The 21,801-nt window shown below is 40.7% G+C and overlaps 2 protein-coding genes across 3 annotated transcripts; one reads left to right on the top strand and one right to left on the bottom strand.

The window, feature by feature from the left end:
- Positions 1-1,520: 1,520 nt before the first annotated feature.
- On the top strand, positions 1,521-14,064 carry LOC137603232 (soluble guanylate cyclase 88E-like). Its single transcript, XM_068326479.1, has 18 exons — positions 1,521-1,640; positions 1,823-1,963; positions 2,648-2,787; positions 2,876-3,010; positions 3,870-3,993; positions 4,089-4,208; positions 4,282-4,366; positions 5,056-5,142; positions 6,414-6,531; positions 7,142-7,271; positions 7,453-7,599; positions 8,646-8,792; positions 8,875-9,031; positions 9,115-9,224; positions 9,341-9,430; positions 13,328-13,486; positions 13,593-13,730; positions 13,912-14,064. Exons 1-18 carry the CDS (start codon positions 1,521-1,523, stop codon positions 14,062-14,064), a joined length of 2,301 nt encoding a protein of 766 aa, XP_068182580.1.
- A 3,494-nt stretch (positions 14,065-17,558) lies between these two features.
- On the bottom strand, positions 17,559-21,339 carry arl3l1 (ADP ribosylation factor like GTPase 3, like 1). 2 transcript variants are annotated; one of them, XM_068325907.1, is made up of 6 exons: positions 21,079-21,339; positions 20,134-20,277; positions 19,012-19,128; positions 18,691-18,741; positions 18,218-18,403; positions 17,559-17,996 (listed from the first exon to the last, which is right to left on the bottom strand). In XM_068325907.1, the coding sequence occupies exons 1-6, from the start codon at positions 21,094-21,096 to the stop codon at positions 17,937-17,939; spliced, it is 576 nt and encodes a 191-aa protein (XP_068182008.1). In that variant the 5' UTR covers positions 21,097-21,339; the 3' UTR covers positions 17,559-17,936. The 2 variants fall into 2 exon arrangements, with proteins under 2 accessions (XP_068182008.1, XP_068182007.1); XM_068325906.1 differs by lacking the exon at positions 21,079-21,339 and having other exon boundaries at positions 20,134-21,051.
- Between the last annotated feature and the right edge of the window lie 462 nt (positions 21,340-21,801).

Below are 21,801 nucleotides of genomic sequence, written 5' to 3' on the forward strand. Positions count from 1 at the left end.
TCGAGCCTCTAATATAAATCAGACCCACCCCTCTCTTTTTCTCTTTCTCTCTGTCTGTCTGTCTGTGTCTGTGTCTGTGTCTGAGTCTGTGTCTGTGTCTGTGTCTGTGTTTGTGTGTGTGTGTGTGTGTGTGTGTGTGTGTGTGTGTGTGTGTTTGTGTGCGTGCTAACAGCAGCTGTCCAGACAGTGACGTTGAAGTCTAAGGAGGCCAATCATCCAAGTAGCAAACACAGACAATATTTTTTTCTCGCTTTTCTCCCTCTTGTGAATCTCTTTTTTTCTACTCTTTCTAGTCTTTTATCACCGCTTACTCATGTTTTTCCAAATGCAGACCATTGTATAGGAGCAGTTGTCATAGCAATGAGGTTGAGTCCAAAGGACATGATTTATTTCTCCAGTTTGGGGTTAAAGGTTTAACTCTTCTGTTCTGATTTTAATGGTGTGAAACCTTTTACACACATTCATTGTATGCTCCTGTAAGTTATGGAAATTCTTCATACCTTTGAGTTTCTTTGTAAAATATTGCAAAGAATATTAAAACAATGTTTTTTTTTAAATTTCATTGCCTTATCAGAAGCAATTCAGGATTCTACATTAACTTGTCTGTGTGATATCTTTAAACATTATATTTGGATTCTGTTTTCAAGCTCTAGCTGGTCTTTATCTTGCAGCATCCCCACACAAATTGATTCATTGAGCTCGGCGGGAGTCCGCAGGGGGAAAAGCATTTTCTTTATCCCTCTTGAGATTGGATATCGATTTCACATCTGCCCTGCTCTGTAATGCCACAAGCTCCCAGTGGGGAGCTTCCCAGCCACTGAAATAAAATGTGAAGTCATTCAGAGTCATCTGCAAACAAACTATTGAAGATGAACGGATTCTGTTCATTAAAGGTTTATCTAAAGGGACCTTTAAATATAAAAAGCAGTTATGCTTCATAAAAAGAAACCACAGTGAATTAATTACTTCCTCAAGCAAATGCAATTTCAGCAACTGTGGTGGCTTGTGTGTGTAATAACAGTCTATCTGTCACTTTAAGACATCATGCTGATTGTTACAGTTAGTCACTGAGTTTGACATTCTGTTTATTGGTAAATCAGTCATATAAACAATTTCCTTGGAAAGAACAATAACAGCACAATGAAATAAGAATTTCTCATGACTGGTGTCATCTGTGTTTGAGAGGTGGCCTCTGAAGTGTGTTCCTGTCACATCAGGTAGGCGCACAGCCACCAGGTTGTGACAGCTGTCACTAAAACCCCATTGAGACACAAGAACCTGTGCAATGAGGACCCCTTTAAAACTGTTAGCTCTGATGGCTTTCAGATGAAACCTTACTTGGATGACTAGTCTGCCAGAGTTCAAATCTTCCCAGTAGCATCGAGAGCAGGAGAAAACAAAACCATTGATACAGCACTGTGAGCTTTTCTTGTTTGCTTTCAGATTTTGGAGGACTGCTGGGAACCAATCAGTTGCGGACCTGTTAATGCTCAACTTAAGCGTCAATCCAGAGAGTCATAATGTACGGGCTGCTGTGTGAAAGTCTTCATGACTTCATCAAGGAGTCATATGGAGATGATGTATGGAAGCTGGTCAGAGAGAGAGCAGATGTCAGGTTACACTCTTTTGTTACTCACCAGGTACAGTGTTTCTGAAAAAATGATATAATTCTGCCTGCATGTATTAAATACTGATATAGTTGTGTCTGTCTGATATGGTTGCAAGTCAGTTATTTTCACTTCGTCTGCTTCTTCCTGGGAGCGTCAGAGTCCTGTTGTCAAAGTATATATTTTTCTCACTGATGATGGGTTTGTGTTTGCAGGTGTACAGCGAGAGTGTGATTCCCCGTATCGCAAAGGCAGCCAGTGGAGTGACAGGAACACCCTACAATGAGCTGATGAACTCCTGGGGTGTCTATTTCCTGGGTTTTGTTGGGAAATACGGCTATGACAGGATCCTGAAGGTGAAAACTGTTATCAGATTCAAAATTGTCAGAACATTTGGGAAACCATTAAACATGATAGTAAATCCAGCAGCATTTTGATGGTTGAAGTTTTTGAAAGTTATGTATGTATACTGTATATCATTTTTTCTTGCTTAATTTTTATTTAACCTTTAATTTAACTAGAGAAATCAATTGAGATTTACATTTTGGCTAGGCCAATCACTTTTTTTTATTTATTAAAATTACACAATAAAATCTGTTAAATCAGTATAACAATATTATCAGTAGGTTTTTGTCTACGTGTAGTCCTTCCACAATGAACTCTTGTACAGACACTGCACTTTGTGCATTATTGAACCAAGTTCTGGTAGTCGCTTATAAAATTAATATCAACCGTCTGCCATTTCTGCAGGGCCATGTATGAAAGAATTACGAATTAAGAGTTTCATAATGGGCTTAATGTCTTAATGCTTAAAAAACAATTTTCCGTTGTCAGTAAGTGATCAAGAAAAATGGTGGGCAAGAAATACTGATTTGCCATAAATGATTTTTGCTCTGTTTTAAGTGCAAACCAAAATAACTCTTACCACATCATCTTGTCATCAATCTTTTCTCCAGATAAAAGTAGTCGTTAACGCTTTCTGGTTAAAATGTATGAAAAAGGCCTTTAGCAGGGCAACATGACCCATCCTCTGCCCTCAGGTGCTGGGCCGTCACGTACGTGACTTTGTCAATGGCCTTGATAATCTCCATGAGTACCTTCGATTCAGCTACCCCAAGGTGCAACCTCCAACCTTTTTCTGCCAGGAGGAGTCTGCCACTGGAGTCACGCTCCACTACAGGTATGTAGGGAGGAGCACCAATGTGAAGAAGAAGAATTGTAGAAGTAATTACGTACTATGTTACTGGCATCTTTCCTCACAACTACAGGAGTAAACGCAAAGGGTACCTGCACTACGCCATGGGTCAACTGAGACAAATGGGGAAACAGTTCTACGACACCGACATCCACGTGGAAGTGTTGTCTGAGCAGATGGTTGGAGACTACTCCCATGTCACCATGAGGTACACACGCACACACACACACACACGCACTCATGTACACACACACACACACTTGAAAGGTATTTAGAAGGGCAACAAAGTATTTTTACTCAAGTACTGCTCATGAGTAAAACATGTTTGGTTCCAAATATTTGTGATGCATAATAAAATGTTTTTTGAAAAAAATCACTGAACACTTTGGTTCCCGGGCGGCACGGTGCCGGAGTGGGTAGCGCTGTCGCCAGGTTCACATCCCGCTCCCGCTGTGGAGTTTGCATGTTCTCCCCGCGTCTGTGAGGGTTCTCCCCAGATTCTCCGACTTCCTCTCACCTCCAAAAAACATGCACTTCAGGTTAATTGGCCATTCCAAATTGGACATATTGTGTGAGTGTGAGCGTGCATGGGTGTCTGTCTTTATGTGGCTCCGAGACTCACTGGTGTCGTGCACAGAGTTTCGGAAGCAGTTCGGAAGTTGAATGAATGATTTAGTTTCCCTGTTGCGTTTAAAACACTTGTTAATCTCCACCAAAGAAAAAAATACCTCCTGGTATTCTCAGAAGGCTTAATTCAAATTACACTTCAAGGCCAAAGACATAAACAGATCCAATATCTAAACAATGAACAAGGAAAACATGAAAAGAAAATTACAAAAACATCCAAAGATTTTTAGCCACACAAACATTGTGTGGTTTTTGCCACACAATGTTTGTGTGGCCAAAAGCTTTTTTGTGTCACAGCTGTCATTATAAGCAGAATTAATATTACTAACTTTCTTAATTCTAATTCTTCTGTGCTTTGTAGTATTACTAAGTAAAGCATCTTAAGACTTGTTCTGCCACGGTTTGTAATACTAGACATTCTGATTTGTGTATGTGTGCAGGTTAAACTTTGACAACTCAGCCTACCGCTACATCATGAAGGAAGATGAGGAGGAGCAGGAGATTTTGCCCATTACCTCAGACTTCTTCTTTGAGGTCTTCCCCTTCAACATTGTCTTCAGAGAGGTAATCCTTCTCAGCAAACCAACCATGGGATATTAAGAAATTAAATGAAGCATTAAAAGAATGAGGTATCACTGCAGGTCTTTGATTTTTTTTAGGACATGGTGGTGCATAATGTTGGCTCAGGCCTGGCCACAGTCTTCCCTGATCTAGATGGGAAGAAGATCAATGATGCCTTCTTGCTGGCTCGCCCCCTAGTGGAGTTCACCTGGAACATGGTAACGACATATCTCCACCTGTCCCTGTGTCAGCAAGGGCATTTTAAACATCATCTTCAATTTGCACACACAGATCATCTCCCACCCTAACAACCTATTTGAGATCATGTCCAAGGAACCGGTGAAGAGAGAAAGGAACCTTCACAATCGAGTCCAGAGTAAGAGTGGAAGTCATGCAAACACTCGCAGGGGTGTGTTTCTGGTGTGCAAGAACTCAGTGGATTGTTGTCAAATCAGATTCACTGCAGTCGTTAGCAAAAAGAAATTTTCATTTAAAGTTAACGTTTAAGTCAAAACGAACAGATATGCACATAAAATGGTCTTCTAGATTTCCAACACCAGCCACTTATCTCTTAAATATAGTATGGTTGATTTAGGGTTTAGAGTTTAAGAGGTATTACACATTTATGTATTTATTTTTCTTGATTTAATTTGACGATAAAATAAATGACATTCACAGCCTCTAGATATTCCACGAAAGGACATCCAGAACAAAATAATTTAAACGAGTGAGATTTTTCACGTGTTATGTCGAAAAAAACCCCAATAGAACAGGCATGTAAACCCAAACTGTTCCTAAAGGTCATCTTAGCTCTTATTGTATATATAGACAGAGCATCAAATATGCAGTTTATCAAAAAATAAAACACAGAGAATTGACATTCACTAGTATGCATGTGAGGTCAATTGTCTGTATGTCTTTACTTAGAAATTTGCTTGGCTGTTTGCTCCTGTTTAAATTTTAAACCACATATACTTAACCTTTTAATTGGTTACACTGAGGAAGAGCTGAGCATTGACCGTGAATGTTTATGGCTCTGATAGTTCACCCTTAACCTTTTCACAGATTCTGACTATGACAATGCCAATCGGTCTGCTGATGTTGATGTGGAGCTCATGGCTTTCCAGTCCATCATTGGAGATGATTACAAAGGTCATGACATTTTTATTATTTGAGAAGAAAAATAGCAATACCTGAGCATACACGCAAAGAACAAATGAAAATCTATTAAAAGATAGATGCATGTTAAAATAAAAATAAGCTCACTTCAAGGCAAGACTTTGACAAGCTTGGAAATAAGCTTATTTGTTTTCTCGTTGAGAGCAAGTAATCCGCCTACCAGCATCTCTGTGTATCAAGGCCATTTGTGTGCTTTGGCTGTACTTTTGTTGGTGTGTCCTTAACCAGTGATGCCTGTCAATCAGTGTCGGTGGAATTTCAGCCAACATTGCTTAAATTAATTGGCAGCAGTACCATGAGTTGAGAAATTATTCTGATTTACTTTACTCTGGTTGTTCATGTAATTGCAAATCAATGTAAAAGAAGAAATTTGTAAGTTATGAAAGACAGCAGCTACTGTATGCCCACTCATGTTGCAATATTAGTATTTCATTCATCATCTAATGACAAATCCTGTCATTCAGTGTGTGTTTCCACAATTGTACATCTTCTTGTATCCATTGACTGCCAGAAAGAGCCACCTTCTAGTATGGAGAGTTGTTTCCTGCAGGCACAGAATGTTCTTCTGGTTGCCTGCCAGCTGTTGTCATTGTAATGTGTTCATGTGAAAAGGAAACATTAACTGTCAAACGTGAGTTGAGTTTGTCTTCATCACCACCAGTTCTCTCATGATGTTCTGTTATGTTTAATGTGCATGAAGAAAAGGTGAAAAAGAGACAATATGGTTTGACGGTTGTAAAATGTGCAGGAGTTAAAAAAAACAAAACCTTAGCAAGAAAACCTTACAAGGGCCGTGAACTATCAACATTTTTAGACAGACCCAGGTTAGCTTTTCCCTGTCCATTACTAGCCTTAATGCTAGGTTACAATAATGGACACTAGAGTCATATTGAACATAGTATTGACCCAATTTTTTTATTTTTATTTTAAAAAATTTTTATATACTGGTTTGATCCCCGAAGGGAAATTAAGAATGCACACTCTAGCTAATGATTCAAACACATGCATACATATATGTTTGTGAGTACAGGCCCCTGTATCACACTAGGAGGCTTTTATTGAGCCTCTCTTCTCACTGCCAAATAAATCTTTATTTTATAAAATGTCAGACCACTCCTTTATCATGCTAAACAGATGAATCCATTAGAATGACATTGGTAACACAGTATGGTGATTATCTTCTGCTGAATTTAACAGCTCTAAAAAGGTTGTCTTGGTGGAATTTCATCATGCTCCTCTTTTAGACGGTAATAGTGCTAATGCGATGGAGAGCTGGGGCGATGGGAGCCGCTGCCTGAAACTAAAAGGACAAATGAGATACATGCCAGAGTGGGAGTCCATCATCTTCCTGGGAACCCCTGTGTATGGGCCAGACACACAAAACACACACATGCAAACAGCCACCCATAGACATAGATCTTTATTAAAATCCTGCAGTTGAAAAACAAAACAATCTAAAAAGCAGCAAGAGCCAAACTGAATTACAAGGTTGGAAATAAAAGCCTGGGCAGTGAATCAAATCAGGGGCCCATTTTAACAGCACTTACCATGCATGAAATGAGCTGCTAATTAGCTTGTAATCAGACAGTGCAGCTCTTGTGAGCTTAATGGGAACCCGTTTGCTACCAAGAGTGTTTTAAGTACATTAACAAAACATTTCTGTCCTCTAAAACACTTTGCAAGTAAATGCTTTAATGTCCATGATGATTAAACTACTTAAATATTAAATCATAGTCATATGAATTATCTTACTTACGATATACAGAAAACTACAAACAACACATACCAGAGTGATTACCTTTTATTTTCAGGCACTGATTATTGATACTACCAGTGCCAGTTGTCTATAAGTGTGTGTGTGTGTGTGTGTGTGTGTGTGTGTGTGTGTGTGTGTGTGTGTGTATGCATGCGTGCGTGCGTGCGTGCGTGTGTGTGTGTGTGTGTCTGTGTGTGTGTGTGTATGTGTTTCTAGGATGGAGAGCCTGGGTGCTATGTTTAAAACTGGCCTTTACATCAATGACCTGAGCATGCACGACTCCAGCAGGGACCTGGTGCTGGCGGGCACGCAGCAGTCAGAGGAGCTCAAAAGAGCTCTCATACAGGTTCAATCTTCTCTGTACAGCACCAGCATTTTATTAGTGTTAACAGTTCACGTGTTACTCTGCATAAAGCAATGCTGACTCTTTTCACTACACAGACCCAGCATCACCTGTGGACCAGGGTTGAAAGAAATAGAATAAACACCTAGAGTTTCATTCTTTGTTCTTCTCATTGTCCTCGCAGGAGCAAAAGAAGTCCAGTAAGCTGGAGGAGAGCATGAAGATGTTGGACTATGAGATGAAAAAGACTGATGACCTTTTGTACAGGATGATACCCAAGCCAGTGGCTAAAAGACTGCGCAAAGGAGAGCCAGCAGTGAACACTTGTGAGGTCAGGATTTTAAATAGTGTTGCATACAGTAGATGCCAGAGTTAGCCAGTGATTATTAGTGTGATATAACCAGACACAAATACACTGTTGAATATACTACATTGTTTCATGTCAATTGAAAATATTTTGTCTTGATACGTCTTTTGCTAGTGATTTTCCAAACTGTATAATTACAAAGACCTACGGACAAAATCTATATGAAATTATGGGAAGATTCTTTCAGTTATATTCAGAGAGAAATTGGTCCAGGGAGAAACTGAACATCAGGAAGTCCAACACACAGTTATCAAAAGTAGAGTTTGGAATGACCAGAATTTTAAAAGCTAAGATTCTGATTTGGATTCTGCTTCAGTAGCTGCATTTTACCACTACAGTAACAGAAACTTGAGCACAGGTGAAATTTAATTTGGAACATGCAGAGTCAAATTGAACATTTCTTTGAAACCCTGCCTAGCTTTATTCACAGGCAAAAACTTAAAATTTTCTTCAGAAATTCTGAGGATAAGAACAAATATTTGTTTTATGTTCCCTTGTAGAATTTGAATATCCATACTGTTAATACACATATTTGTACATGTTCAGCAGCTGTGGTGTGTCATTCTAACCATACCGTCTACTATTTGGCATTTTGGGTGTTGTTTTAGGGGATGTCTTGTGGTTTATCTCAACATATCAGTATTTTTGGGCCCTAGATATACTTACACATGACTGGTGCTCATTGGATAATTCGACCTCAAATAAACTTATACCTTCACTCTTGACTCGTCCAGTCAAGATCCAATATCTCTGAATTGAGACCAATGTTACTACAGCTTATCTCTGATACCCCCATTGTAACTAAATTAGTATTAATTGATGAACTATGTAATCACAGATCAATTTCACTACCATTGCTGCATTTAGCCATGAATTTCAGTGACTATTATTACTGGGAATGTTACTAACACAATCACCAACAATGGCTCACTGGAGCCTACTTTCTGTCACTTCTGTATGTGTGCAGAATATCGTGCTACCTGCTCATCATCTTTCTTCTCTTCTCCCAGGTGTTCCCAGACGTGACCATTCTTTTCAGCGACGTTGTGGGATTCACTCGCATTTGCAGCCACATCACTCCAATGCAAGTGGTCTCCATGCTCAACACCATGTACACACTGTTTGACACGCTCAGTGAGAAGCACCGCGTCTTCAAGGTTTTAACAGACTTCATTTTGTTAAATTTACTGCATACATTACTGCCGCTTTGTATCAGCTGCTGTACCTGTGTTTATTCAGGTTGAGACTATTGGAGATGCTTACATGGTTGTAGCTGGGGCTCCGGAGAAGACAAAATATCATGCACACAATATTTGTGACATGGCCCTGGATATGGTTCGCTCCATCGACCACCTGAAAGACCCCTCCAATGGCAACAATATACAGATTCGTGTTGGTGGGTAAGATGTTCATGGACCAATTTGGTTGTTTATGTCAGTGTTTGACAGCGTAGATTATCATCTGTTATTCCTGTTGCAGGAATCCACTCTGGAATGGTTGTTGCAGGTGTGGTGGGTCATAAGATGCCACGTTATGGCCTTCATGGTGACACCGTCCACACTGCATCTGCCATGGAGAGCAACGGAAAAGTAGGAATTGATACTGGAAGAAAGATTATTATTATTCTCGCACAGAATCACCCCTAAAGAAGTAAAGCATGATAAAAGTAATCAAAATTGTTTTTTTATTAACTTATCCCTTCCAGGAAATGCATATTCAGCTGAGCAGCGCCACCTATGAACATCTAAAAGGAAGTCACTTTATCTTTGAAAGGAGGGGCATCATTACCATCAAGGTCAGGGGTCAGCACTGTTTAACACAACATCTACACCAGCAGCATGCATTTAATGTGATTTGCATGCACACAGTATGTATCATTGATCATGTGTGCTTGTCTGAATGCTGCTTACACGTGCCAGTATATGCCATTTAGAAAAAGTCACACAACCCACATGAAAATAAAATATTCTATCCATGTATTAGCAATCATTTACTCTATTATAAATATGTCTTGATATACAATCGATATACAATCCTTGGCTCACTGTATCACAGGCATAGATAAAAGATCATTTTGTCAGTTGCCCCTCTGTGACCTATAGTGATGTGAAATAAGTAACACAACAGTGAATTATTATTTTACTTGATCCACTTATTGCGTTTTGGAAGTACAAGCTTCTGAATTTGATTCTAGCAACTCGCACTGGAAGTAATTTTTTTTCATTGTATCGTGCTTTAAGCAATATCCCCTTAATAGAACTTTTAAATATGACTACCAGCATATTTTTTCTTTTCCTTTCGGCTTTTCCCTTCAGGGGTCGCCACAGCGAATCAATTGCCTCCATCTAGCCCTGTGCTTTGCATCCTCTTCTTTCACACCAACTACCTTCATGTCCTCTTTCTCTACATCCATAAACCTCCTCTTTGGTCTTCCTCTAGGCCTCCTGCCTGGCAGTTCAAAACTCAGCATCCTGCTACCAATATATTCACTATCTCTCCTCTGGACATGTCCAAACCATATCAGTCTGGCCTCTCTGACTTTATCTCCAAAACCTCTAACATGTGCTGTCCCTCTGATGTACTCATTCCTGATCCTATCCTTCCTGGTCACTCCCAAAGAGAACCTCAGCATCTTCATCTCTGCTACCTCCAGCTCTGTCTCCTGTCTTTTCCTCAGTGACACTGTCTCTAGACCAAACAACATTGCTGGTCTCACCACAGTTTTGTACACCTTTCCTTTCATTTTAGCTGAAACTCTTCTATCACACATTCACACCTGACACTTTTCTCCACCTGTTCCATCCTGCCTGTACACACTTCTTCACCTCTTTTCCACACTTTCCATTGCTCTGGACTGTTGACCCTAAGTACTTCAAATCCTCCACCTTCTTGATCTCTTCTCCCTGTAACCTCACTCTTCCACTTGGGTCCCTCTCATTCACACACATGTACTCTGTCTTACTGCGGCTAACCTTCATTCCTCTCCTTTCCAGGACAAACCTCCACCTCTCTAGCTTCTCCTCCACCTGTTCCCTGCTCTCACTGCAGATCACAATGTCATCTGTAAACATCATAGTCCATGGAGATTCCTGTCTAACCTCATCTGTCAGCCTGTCCATCACCATAGCGAACAAGAAGGGGCTCAGAGCTGATCCCTGATGCAGTCCCACCTCCACCTTGAACTCCCCTGTCACACCTACAGCACACCTCACCACTGTCTTACAGTCCTCATACATGTCCTGCACCGCTCTAACATACTTCTCTGCCACTCCAGACTTCCTCATACAATACCACAGTTCCTCTCTGGGCACCCTGTCATAAGCTTTCTCCAGATCTAGAAAAACACAATGCAGCTCCCTCTGGCCTTCTCTGTACTTCTCTATCAACATCCTCAAAGTAAATACTGCATCTGTAGTACTCTTTTTTTTGCATGAACTCATACTGCTGCTCACAAATGCTCACTTCTGCCCTTAGTCTAGCTTCCACTACTCTTTCCCATAACTTCATTGTATGGCTCATCATCTTTATTCCTCTGCAGTTGCCACAACTCTGCACATCTCCCTTGTTCTTAAAAATGGGTACCAGCACACTTCTCCATTCCTCAGGCATCTTCTCACTATCTAAGATCCTGTTGAACAACCCAGTCAGAAACTCTACTGTCACCTCTCCTAGACACTTCCAAACCTCTACAGGTATATCATCAGGCCCGACTGCATTTCCACTCTTCATTCTCTTCAGTGTCCTCCTCACTTCATCCTGACTAATCTTTGCTACTTCCTGGTTCACTGCAGTTGCGTCTTCTAGTCTTTGTTCTCTCTCATTTTCCACGTTCATCAACTCTTCAAAGTACTCTTTCCATCTTCCCATCACACTACTGGCACCTGTCAATAGACTTCCATCCCTATCCTTAATCACCCTAACCTGCTGCACGTCCTTCCCATCTCTGTCTCTGTCTTGCCAACCTGTATAGATCAGTTTCTCCCTCCTTACTGTCCAACCTAGCAAACAAGTCATCACAAGCTTCTTGTTTGGCCTTTGCTACCTCGACCTTCACCTTACGCTGCATCTCCCTGTACTCCTGTCTACTCTCCTCAGTCCTCTCAGTGTCCCACTTCCTCTTAGCTAACCTCTTTCTCTGTACATTCCTGTACCTCCTCATTCCACCAAGTCTCCTTATCTACTTTCCTTCCAGATGACACACCAAGTACTCTCCTACCTGTCTCCCTGATCTCATTAGCTGTAGTTGTCCAGTCATCTGGAAGCACCTCCTGACCACCCAGAGCTTGTCTTAACTCCTTCCTAAAAGTCATGCAACACTCTTCCTTTTTTAGCTTCCACCATTTCGTCTTCTGCTCTGCCTTTGTCCTCTTCATCTTCCTCACCACCAGAGTCATCCTACACACCACCATCCTATGCTGTTTGGCTACACTCTCGCCTACCACTACTTTGCAGTCACTGATCTCCTTCAGGTTACACCGTCTACACAAGATGTAGTCTACCTGTGTGCTCCTACCATCACTCTTATAGGTCACCCTATGTTCCTGCCTCTTCTGGAAGAAAGTATTCACTATAGCCATTTCCATCCTTTTTGCAAAGTCAACTACCATCTGTCCTTCTGCGTTCCTCTCCTGGATACCAAACCTGCCCATCACCTCCTCATCACCTCTGTTTCCTGCACCAACATGTTCTCTGAAGTCTCCATCAATGACAACTCTCTCACTTCTAGGCATGCTCTGCATCACTTCATCAAAGTGCGAACGCACTTTCCTCCTCTCTTTCTTAGACCAACAGTAATCCAATTTCCACCGGCGCCCTGTAGGTCAACAGCGCCGACGGCGGTCGTTGTTAACCCGGGCCTCGACCGATCCGGTATAGAAGTCATAGGTTTGATTCGCAACTTTGATTTGGCAAAAGTTTACGCCGGATGCCATTCCTGATGCAACCCTCTGTATTTATCCGGGCTTGGGACCGGCACAATAAGACACTGGCTTGTGTCCTCTTGCGGCTACATTGTGACTACCAGAATACTATTTTTCACTAATGCTACCATTTGACTACTCCTACTATTGGAACAAACCTGCCTCCAGAGAAACACACCAATACTGGCAAACACGTAATCTCCTTGGCAGAGGCAAAAACTGAAAACGGGCAGAAAAAAATGAGAAAACTGTGGATATTTCAGAAAAACTTTCTGCTTTGAAGACTTGACAGGTAAACAGTTCAATTAATCACAGGTGGGGGTACACAAGAAAGGGCGGTGTGAGATTTATCATTTAATGAAGTATGTGATTGTATTCAGAGCATTTTTTCAGAAGCAGGTTGTGTGTAAAAAAACTATAACTTTTAAGGTCTTTGCTCTGCATGTTCCACATAGGGTTCATTCAAAGCTCTTAATTACAGCTTACTTGTTCATTTGCCAGTCTTTTTTATCATAGGGTCTAAATATGAGGCTGTATTTTCATGGCAGAAAATCGATTCACTAAGGTTTCTCAGGCAGCTGATGGCAAGGGTCAATCTCAAGAAAGCAAGACTCACTTTTCATCAGCCACTTTTAACTACTGAGACTACCATTCTGTTTCCATCATGAAAGAAACTGTAGATAAAATGTGTCATTGAATATTCCTACATGTGCCAGGAACCCTTACGCTCAAAGCTAAATTTATAATGTTTTTTTTCTCTTGTCCACTTTTAGGGGAACGTTGAAATTGAGACGTACTGGCTAAAAGGAAAGAGAGACAAAGACGGTAATGCTCAGGCAGCTTGTCCTCAGTTTGAGACCCAGACCATCAGTAAAGCCATCACCAAGGCCACCTTATCCAGCCCTGAAGCAACAGGGGATGAGGAGGGACAGGTAAAAATTCAACTAATATATGTTTTAATGACATTCATTGTCATTTGCTTCAACATAAGCATCATTATCCCCGGTTCCTTGACTCTCCCTAAAATATTACCCTCAGGTTTTTCCAGGGGTTGCAGGGGAGGCTGAAGATGATGTTAAGTCTATTCGCTCCCATCGTATGAAGATGGAGATTTCAGGCCATTCTCTGGAGGAGTCAATGGAGGATTGCCACGTGGAGGAGATGACGGTTCAAAAGGTGAGAAGTGTGTCTAAACTTGTTGATTGTTGAATGTTTAATGACTTCTGATTGAACTCAAACTACTTATATTTTCTGTTTTAAAGCCTGTCAGTGTGGTTCCCTTCTTTGGTTACCATAAGCTATTTTTACATTTAGTGTGTTGTTATCAGTATGATGAATTGAGCTGTTCCTTCCTTAGTCCCACTATAAGGATGCTTTGCAGGACGGCCTGCAGGACCCTCACCTGGGAATGGACTCACCTAAGTTTGATGGGAGAGACTCCATCATGGAGTCTTGTGATAGCTCCTGTGACTCCCGCTGCTCCAAGAGTGCCATGTGCACTGTATCATAAATGAAAGTTCATGATAGTAGTATTGTTTCTAAAGCACTTCTCTTTTCTTTTTGTACAACTCACTCCCAGCGTGGAATATAGTCCAGATGCCAGACAGGAATGCAGTTTTGCTGTTATTTTTGCCATTTTGGAGAAGTTTTTGCCCTGATTTTGTCTACGGACCTGTTGTTTGTACATGGACTATTAATGTTTGAAATATTTAGTTGCCTCATGTTGTGTTATTTCGCACAACATTGCTTATTAACCTCTGATAATGGAAAAAATAAGTCACGTTTGCTTTTTGTAATTCACACTATGATCAACTACCTTAGAGCTTCAGAAGTCTTAAAATCAGCAGCCACTTTTTCAACTGTGCCTCACATCCGTCACCTCAAAGCCATCGCCACTAATTGCCAATTTTGCAGTAACTTGTATTACATGATTTAGTACACAGTTCAGCCACACAATTCAGCTGCACACAAACTCAGTGAGTTCTTGCACCGTTTGCTCTGTTCCACCTCATAGATTTGAAATGTTCACCTAAATCCTTGTTTACAGCAGACTTGTCAGGTACACAACACCATGGCAGCATGTAAATACTTGTCAACCAAGTGGTGGGAATAAAGCAAAATAACTGCTGAACCATGAGTAAATCAGTTTGTTGTTTTTGTTGTCACCAACACACCACAGTATTCAGACTCACAAATACATTTTACTTCACCTGTAAACAACTGTACATAAGATATGTTTTTAAATTGTATCTCTGAGCTACTTGACATGCATTAGTATGTATCTGCATCTCTACGAAAAAATATAACATAATCCTTTCATGTCCTTGAATTTTAGCTTAGCTTATTGTCTAGTGTAAAAAAAAATCAATATCAAAGAAACATGAGCTAAAGTAAACTTAAAATAAATACAGTGGTGGACAGTCAATATTACCAGTCGAGTTTTTTCAGTTAGATCATGTGCCCGAGTGACTGATTATCAGAAGAACTGCACTTGTAGGTGGCGTCCTCACGTTCCAGGCTGCACCTGTTGGCACTCTGCATGTCTTTAGGTGATGAACCAATGGAGCAGTGGAAGCAGAAGGCATACAGGAGGGCAAGCAGCAGCAGGAGGCAGACCACACAAAAAATGATTACGATCAAGATAGTGTGTATTTGCATGTGCACCTCCTCCCATGGGAGCAGCGTTGTTGTGGTCAGCAGCTTGGAGGTAGTTGGGGTAGAATTAAAACTGGGTGGAAAAGTCACTGTGGGTAACTTCATGGCAACCAAGTGGGTGACTTCAGGCATGATCCGGGGATGTGCACCCTCAGGATGTTGGGAATACTTCGTTGCTGCTGCTTACTTGGTTTGCCACCTGCATAGATAAACAGATTAATAGAATGCAATATATTTTCAAGAGGAATTAAAGGTAATTATTTCAAATGATGAAGGAACTTACAAATTTCAACACATTATAATTTCTGTGCAACAGTATACCACAAACTTAATACTGTATTAGTGAATTTAGCACCGCGGTGCACTGGCGTTGTGCCCGGTGTGTCCCCCGCCTCATGCCCTATGCCAGCTGAGTTAGGCTCCAGCTCCCCGTGACCCGCTACGACGGATGAAGCAGCAGAAAATGAATGAATGAATGAATTTAGCAACATCCCTGAAGTTTTACAAAATTAGGAGGCTGAATTTCCTCACAGACGATCAAATGCAGACTCGGTCTTTTGTCCGTACCTGGAATGAGCTGTTTTCCAGCCTCTGAGCAGGTCTCAGGATTCCTTTTGATGAACACAGCTTGGGAAAATGAAAGAAATGGAGGACAAGAGAGAGTGCTGGTGTACTGAAGAAGAGCGGTGGCAGACCATGAATAAGCTTGAGAGGGTTGCCATGGCAACTACTGCTGAGGGGCCACTAGCTTGGAGGTGACATCATGTCAATATGAATATGTCTTCAATCTTTCTCATTAGGGGACTTTAAGAGGTGGTAATGACCAATGGTGAATTTGATGGAAATAAGCACAAAACAAATACCATAACGCTGCCACAGAAATTACTTTAAAACAAAGCTAATTCATCCAGAAAGTAGTGTTCATCTTAAACTGTGCAAAATTATAGTATGGGGCCACTGAAAACTGAACTTAGGGATAATGTTTTGGAGACTGTAGAGCGTGTAAAAGCAGTTTTGTTTTGAAGAGCACAGCCTCCTCATCAGTTCTGAGACTAAGCAGCCTCTCTAATACTGCCCCCCATCGGTACCAACAGCACCAACAATCAAAGCATGTCTCCAGCCCAGCCTCTGCACCCTCTGGTCTCTGTCAAACAGCCATAAGGATTCTTTAGCACAAGTTTTAAATGACTCTACACCCTCTGCTGTGCTGTTTCACAGTGATGCCAAAATTTTTGCAGGATTTACACCAAATTTCAGTTGGTATGGTGATGCCAAAGTATTTCTTCTTTTTAGTAGCATCTACAGCAAGTACACTAGAGAAATGCTTTCCCTCTCAACACAAAATGCAAGACAACAGAACAAAGGAAAAAAAAAAGAATTACCATAATTTAATGTAAAAGAGGACACAGGACAAAGCCTGCCAGCTGATTTGATTTTAGAGTGCTTTCAGATGGTTAATTACAGCTCCAGACAACAGACACAAAAGATCCATTAAATCCAACTGCAGCTGAGAAGAGTCTGAAGCTAAGATTCGTCCTAAAGGTAAAAATGTGGAGCAGGACCACATGGCTGTGTGAGCCATCAAACCATTGACAAACCACTGGAGATCATGCATTTGTGGGCAAAGACTGAGAAATTTTTCTGGTATCATAAAAATTACAACAATCTTTATCTGTAGTTCTCATTATGAAAGGGAGAGAATGGATTTTTACTTCAAAGTTGCTCACAAGATGTCGACTATTTATATTTCTGCTGGTAGAACATCCAGCAGTCTCAGCAGGACATTAAATGCATCATATGGACGATTAAATCTGTCAAAAAGGATCCTGAAACACATTAAGACACATTGCTGCGAGACAGGCTGCATGATAGATGATAGAATTATCATGTAAAACAATGTTTTGATAAAAAGTCTACCTGGTGTAAATTAGTCAAACTCTGCATGTAATTTCCTGCTGTATTTGTTCTACTGTGCCTTGAAGATTTGAAATCTCATTCTGCTGTGTCATACATCATTGTAAAGCCTCTTCCCTTTTATGCTGTTTTTCAATTAGTCTCTCTCTAGCTGTACGACATAAGTGCTTGTCATTGCCTCGTAGAAAAAAAATAATGTTGACAGTTGGGTAGCAGTAGATCAACTCGGTTTTGTTCCTCCAGTTACTTATGGAAGTGTTGGGATTTATATTCACATTTATAACCTTTCTGTCGATATTTAAATCTCTTATTTGACCAACAAAAAGCTACGTTTATGCATGCATGCATTTTTGGAGAATTTCATTACTGGTGCTTACATTTATTTTTGAAAACAAGAAAGAGAAGTAGCAGGAATTACTAATTATTTTATTGTCAAAAATCTGAAAACACACACATAACACTCACACTGAACCTTTGCCTATGAAACTGACAAACCCTACCAGGTCTACATGGTTACATACTCAGACTGTTTTTTTTGGGGTTTTTTTGTGATGTTTAAGAATTCCCCAAAGAGCTTTAAAATAACAGGAGCAAAAACATCTTTTTTTCCAGATAGGACAAATAAACTCGTATCTAAAATCTGTCTTTAAATTAGCTGTTTTTGAAAAATAGTCAAAACCCCCTAATAAAAACGGAATTATCTTGGAAATCCATGAGGGGGAGCAGGATCTATGACATGTGAGGTATGTTGATGTAAAATAAATGTTTTCAGTCCCTTTTGTGATCCTGGACTTCTGACTCTGTTAGCACTATTTAGGAGGTGGTTCCCTTCTTTTTATTCACAATGTTGTTGCAGATCCAGTTCATTCCATCCTGTGGGGCAAATGAAAATCAAACTAAACCAATTCCATAGTTTGATGATAGAAAGCAGTCAAACTGACAAATTAAAGAGGCTGATAGAAATAAAAAATCTATGTTACAAGAATTGTATTGTATTTTCAATTGCAGAGCTTTAGACTAGGAGCTTTTCTATGTGGTTAATTAAGTTTCATCTAGGGAAGAATCCATAGATCAAAGCTGAATCCATATCTGACCTGAACTCCCTCCCCAGACACAGCAGAGCAGGCCTGAATCTGCCACTCACGATCCCGATAGGTATGCAAGTTGAGTCCCTCAGCAATCTCACTGGCCGGAGACGCTGTGGCCAGGTCCTGCTTATTGGCAAAGATGAGCACAGGAACGCCCTTTAGATTCTCCTCATCAATCAGCTCTGACAGCTCCTGCAGAGAGACACACACACACACACACACACACACACACACACACACACACACACACACACACACACACACACACACACACACACACACACTCAAAGAAAAACAAACACACACGCACGCACGCACGCACGCACGCATGCACGCACGCACACACACATATACACACACACACACAGATTAGACTTTCATATACAGTATGTTGATTTTAAAAATTTAGTGAGTTATAGTCCATGTGTATCTTTGTGAATATTTGCATGGAGAAAAAAACTGTTGTGCATCAGGCTCACCAGTCCAGTCTCCTCAAAACGTTTCTTGTCTGCACTGTCGATGACATAAATCTGAAAAGACAAATAAGTTGCCATGAATCTGCATGAAGAAAAAAAATTCTAACTGTATCTTTCAGAGATCATTCTGGGCCCAACATTTTCCACAGCATTAGTAACTTACTCCATTGACATGCAACTAGGGGACTAAACATGTGCATAATGTGACATTCTGTCTTGAACATAAATGTAATGCATTGTTTCTTTGTGCTGTAATTAATATTAACTCCTTGTTTTTTTTAACTGTATATAAATGGGCCCTAGGAAAATAAAAAGTACTCTTACCAACAGATCTGTGTTTTCCAGGTACTTTTTCCAGAAGGCCCTGATCTTCCGCTGTCCTCCAATGTCCCAAACATTGAGTTTCATGCCATGAGATGCAACACTCTTTATGTTGAAGCCCTGGTGTGAATGCAGAGATGGAGTCAGTGTTCTTTCAAATGAACACAGTTCTAGTACAGAACATCTAGCAACTGTTTAGATTACAATTCATCATGTCAGCAAGCACAAATGTTTATGATGAATGAACGGTATATTAATTATTCTGTACTGTAACACTGTCAGATAAAAAGGAGCGCAGATGCGCCCTGAGTCTCTGGGAGGAAATGGTCAGTGTGTTAATCCCCAGACGTTTTTCATAATGCAGAGCACCTTCTTGTTTCAGTCTGTCAGGTCGTATAACAATTTTATCCCAAGGGGTCAGTTGAGGAGGATAAGACTCCACAGATCAAACACAGTCAGTGTGTGTTTACACAGCCAGTCTGATTTAACTCTGTGGTGAGTGACTATTACAATAGCAAACTTCAATGTAAGCTGATGTTGACTATGATCTGCTCTATGTCTCATCAGAGTGATGCAGGAAAAAGGTGTTTGACGATTAAATAAGAGGTTAAACAAGTGCAGTAATGCTGACAAATGACAGATCCTACTAATATAAGGTAATATCATGTAAATCCAACATTTATCACCTGCAGAGAGAAGATTGTTTATTTTAAAAATTCACTTCATAGCGTGTTAAGAAAGCAAAGGTCATCTGGATCCCATTACTTTGCAACAGAGTGTACTGGTTTAGCTGGTCTTACAAGATTAGGTACAATCCCCCTTCCTCTTATAATGCTGACAAGACAGACCCATCATATTTTCACATGAAGGAGCAAACGCATCGGCAATTAAAAAAGTGGACCTTATTGATTTATGAAATATGAATGGCAGATGTACCTTGTATACCTAAAGTACACCTGATGATGGACATCAGGTTATAAAGTGGTCAAGCTGTTCACTTTTAAGTTAATTAAAATGAAGGACACTAAAGCAGCATCTGCCAGCTTGCCAGTCATGGTGGAAATGGTTTTTTGCGACCAACTGTCCTCAAAGTCATTTGTGTGCCTGAGAAAGTTTTCCACTAACCTGGGTTGGTGTGATGGTGTTCACATCCTCAGAGGCAAGACTCTTCAAGAGTGTGGTCTTGCCAGCATTGTCCAAGCCAAGAAGAACTATCCTGACTTCTTGCTCCGTGGATCCCTTCAGTTTCTCAACGACAGAGAGCAAGCCCTGCATGTAGGAAGGGTGAGGATGGAGGATTTGGGTGTAGAAGGATGGGACAGACCAGGAACTTGTTGAAAAATTCAAAATATCCATTAGTATTTGAAGGACACAACCTTTTTGGGATTATATGAAACAAGTTACCCTGAATCATAGTAAGGTTTTGTTATTGGATGTTCTGGCTGGATTTCTGATTAGGTTTGGAATTCAACAGTACATCAGGACATAATGTTCTGTGAAACCTAGAATTTTACCATAAAAAAACACGAGTGTAGTTTCTTTGACATACTTTGTAACACTACTACATGAAAATGTTTCCCTACTGATCTTTGATTTCAAGTCCAAGCTTTGCTTATATCCAAACCCATTGAACACAGGCATGCCCGTCTGGCTCCATCCACTATGGAGCTACTGCGAAGCACCCCCATCCTGTCAGACTTAATCTATTGGTTAATTTAAAAAAAACACAAAAACATTTGTGTTAATTCATTCATATAACAGTGCACAGTTTAGCGTAATTAGCCTGTAGCAAAGCTCAAGCCACACACTAACAAGAAGCCCTGTAGTTTCAAATATTTGATTCACAGTGGTAGGTACTACAAAGTGATTAACTGCAGCTCAAAGGGCACTGGAGTTTCCAATTGGATCTATATATATCTGCTCGAGCGCTTTATATATCAAAATTATTTGACAACCCAAGTCATTTAAAAGAAATACTTTAAACCCTTTATTTTTTTCATTATAACAACTGTACAATGTTTGAACCAGTAAATGTTCACATTTGGTCCTGCTCTAGATCAACTCACTTACCTTTTGAGCTTCTCCCATGGTGGTGTGTTTCCTCTGGCTTGACTGGAGGGCTGCGCTACATTCTCCAGTGAGCTTCACACAGGTGTGTTAGCTATTCTGGACACCCAGGTTAGCTATTCATCAATGGTGCTAGCAGATATTCACCTGTTCCCCCTTTCTCCCTAGGACGCTTGGGTGGGTTAAGTCCTATGTGTGCAAGAGATAGTAAGGTCTACCTGGGCGTCAATTGCTCCTCACCATGGAGTTAACAGCAGGACGAGGGGGAGGGTGGATGGAAGTGGGATTAGGAGGCCAGAATTAGCCTTGGTCATCCATGCAAAGGCCAACACATCCACCCTCCCCCTTCCTCTATCAATCCCTCCAGCTCCACTTTGCAGTGACTTTACCTGGATTATCCTCTAGCCACCTGCTATGGGAGGAAACCAAACGAACAGTCCTTCTTGACTCATTCACACACAAATGAGAATAGATGACACATTTTGTCATAAGGCTGAAGGGGAAATATGCTGCAGGATAAGGTCTAACACTATGCAGAGAGCTTAACGCATACACTTCAAGGGATTGCACACTGCTGTTGAACCAAGCATCTTATTATTTCTGCATTTGTAAATCACCTCTCAAATCCCACATCCACTCGGATAGGAGGGGGATAGCATTAAAGCACCGTGTATCCATTACATGCCAGTCTCTGTAAAGCTGCAGCGCGGCTCGTCTATAGGGCGT

The sequence above is a fragment of the Antennarius striatus genome, chromosome 10 (assembly GCF_040054535.1).
Source record: "Antennarius striatus isolate MH-2024 chromosome 10, ASM4005453v1, whole genome shotgun sequence".
NCBI lineage: Eukaryota > Metazoa > Chordata > Actinopteri > Lophiiformes > Antennariidae > Antennarius > Antennarius striatus.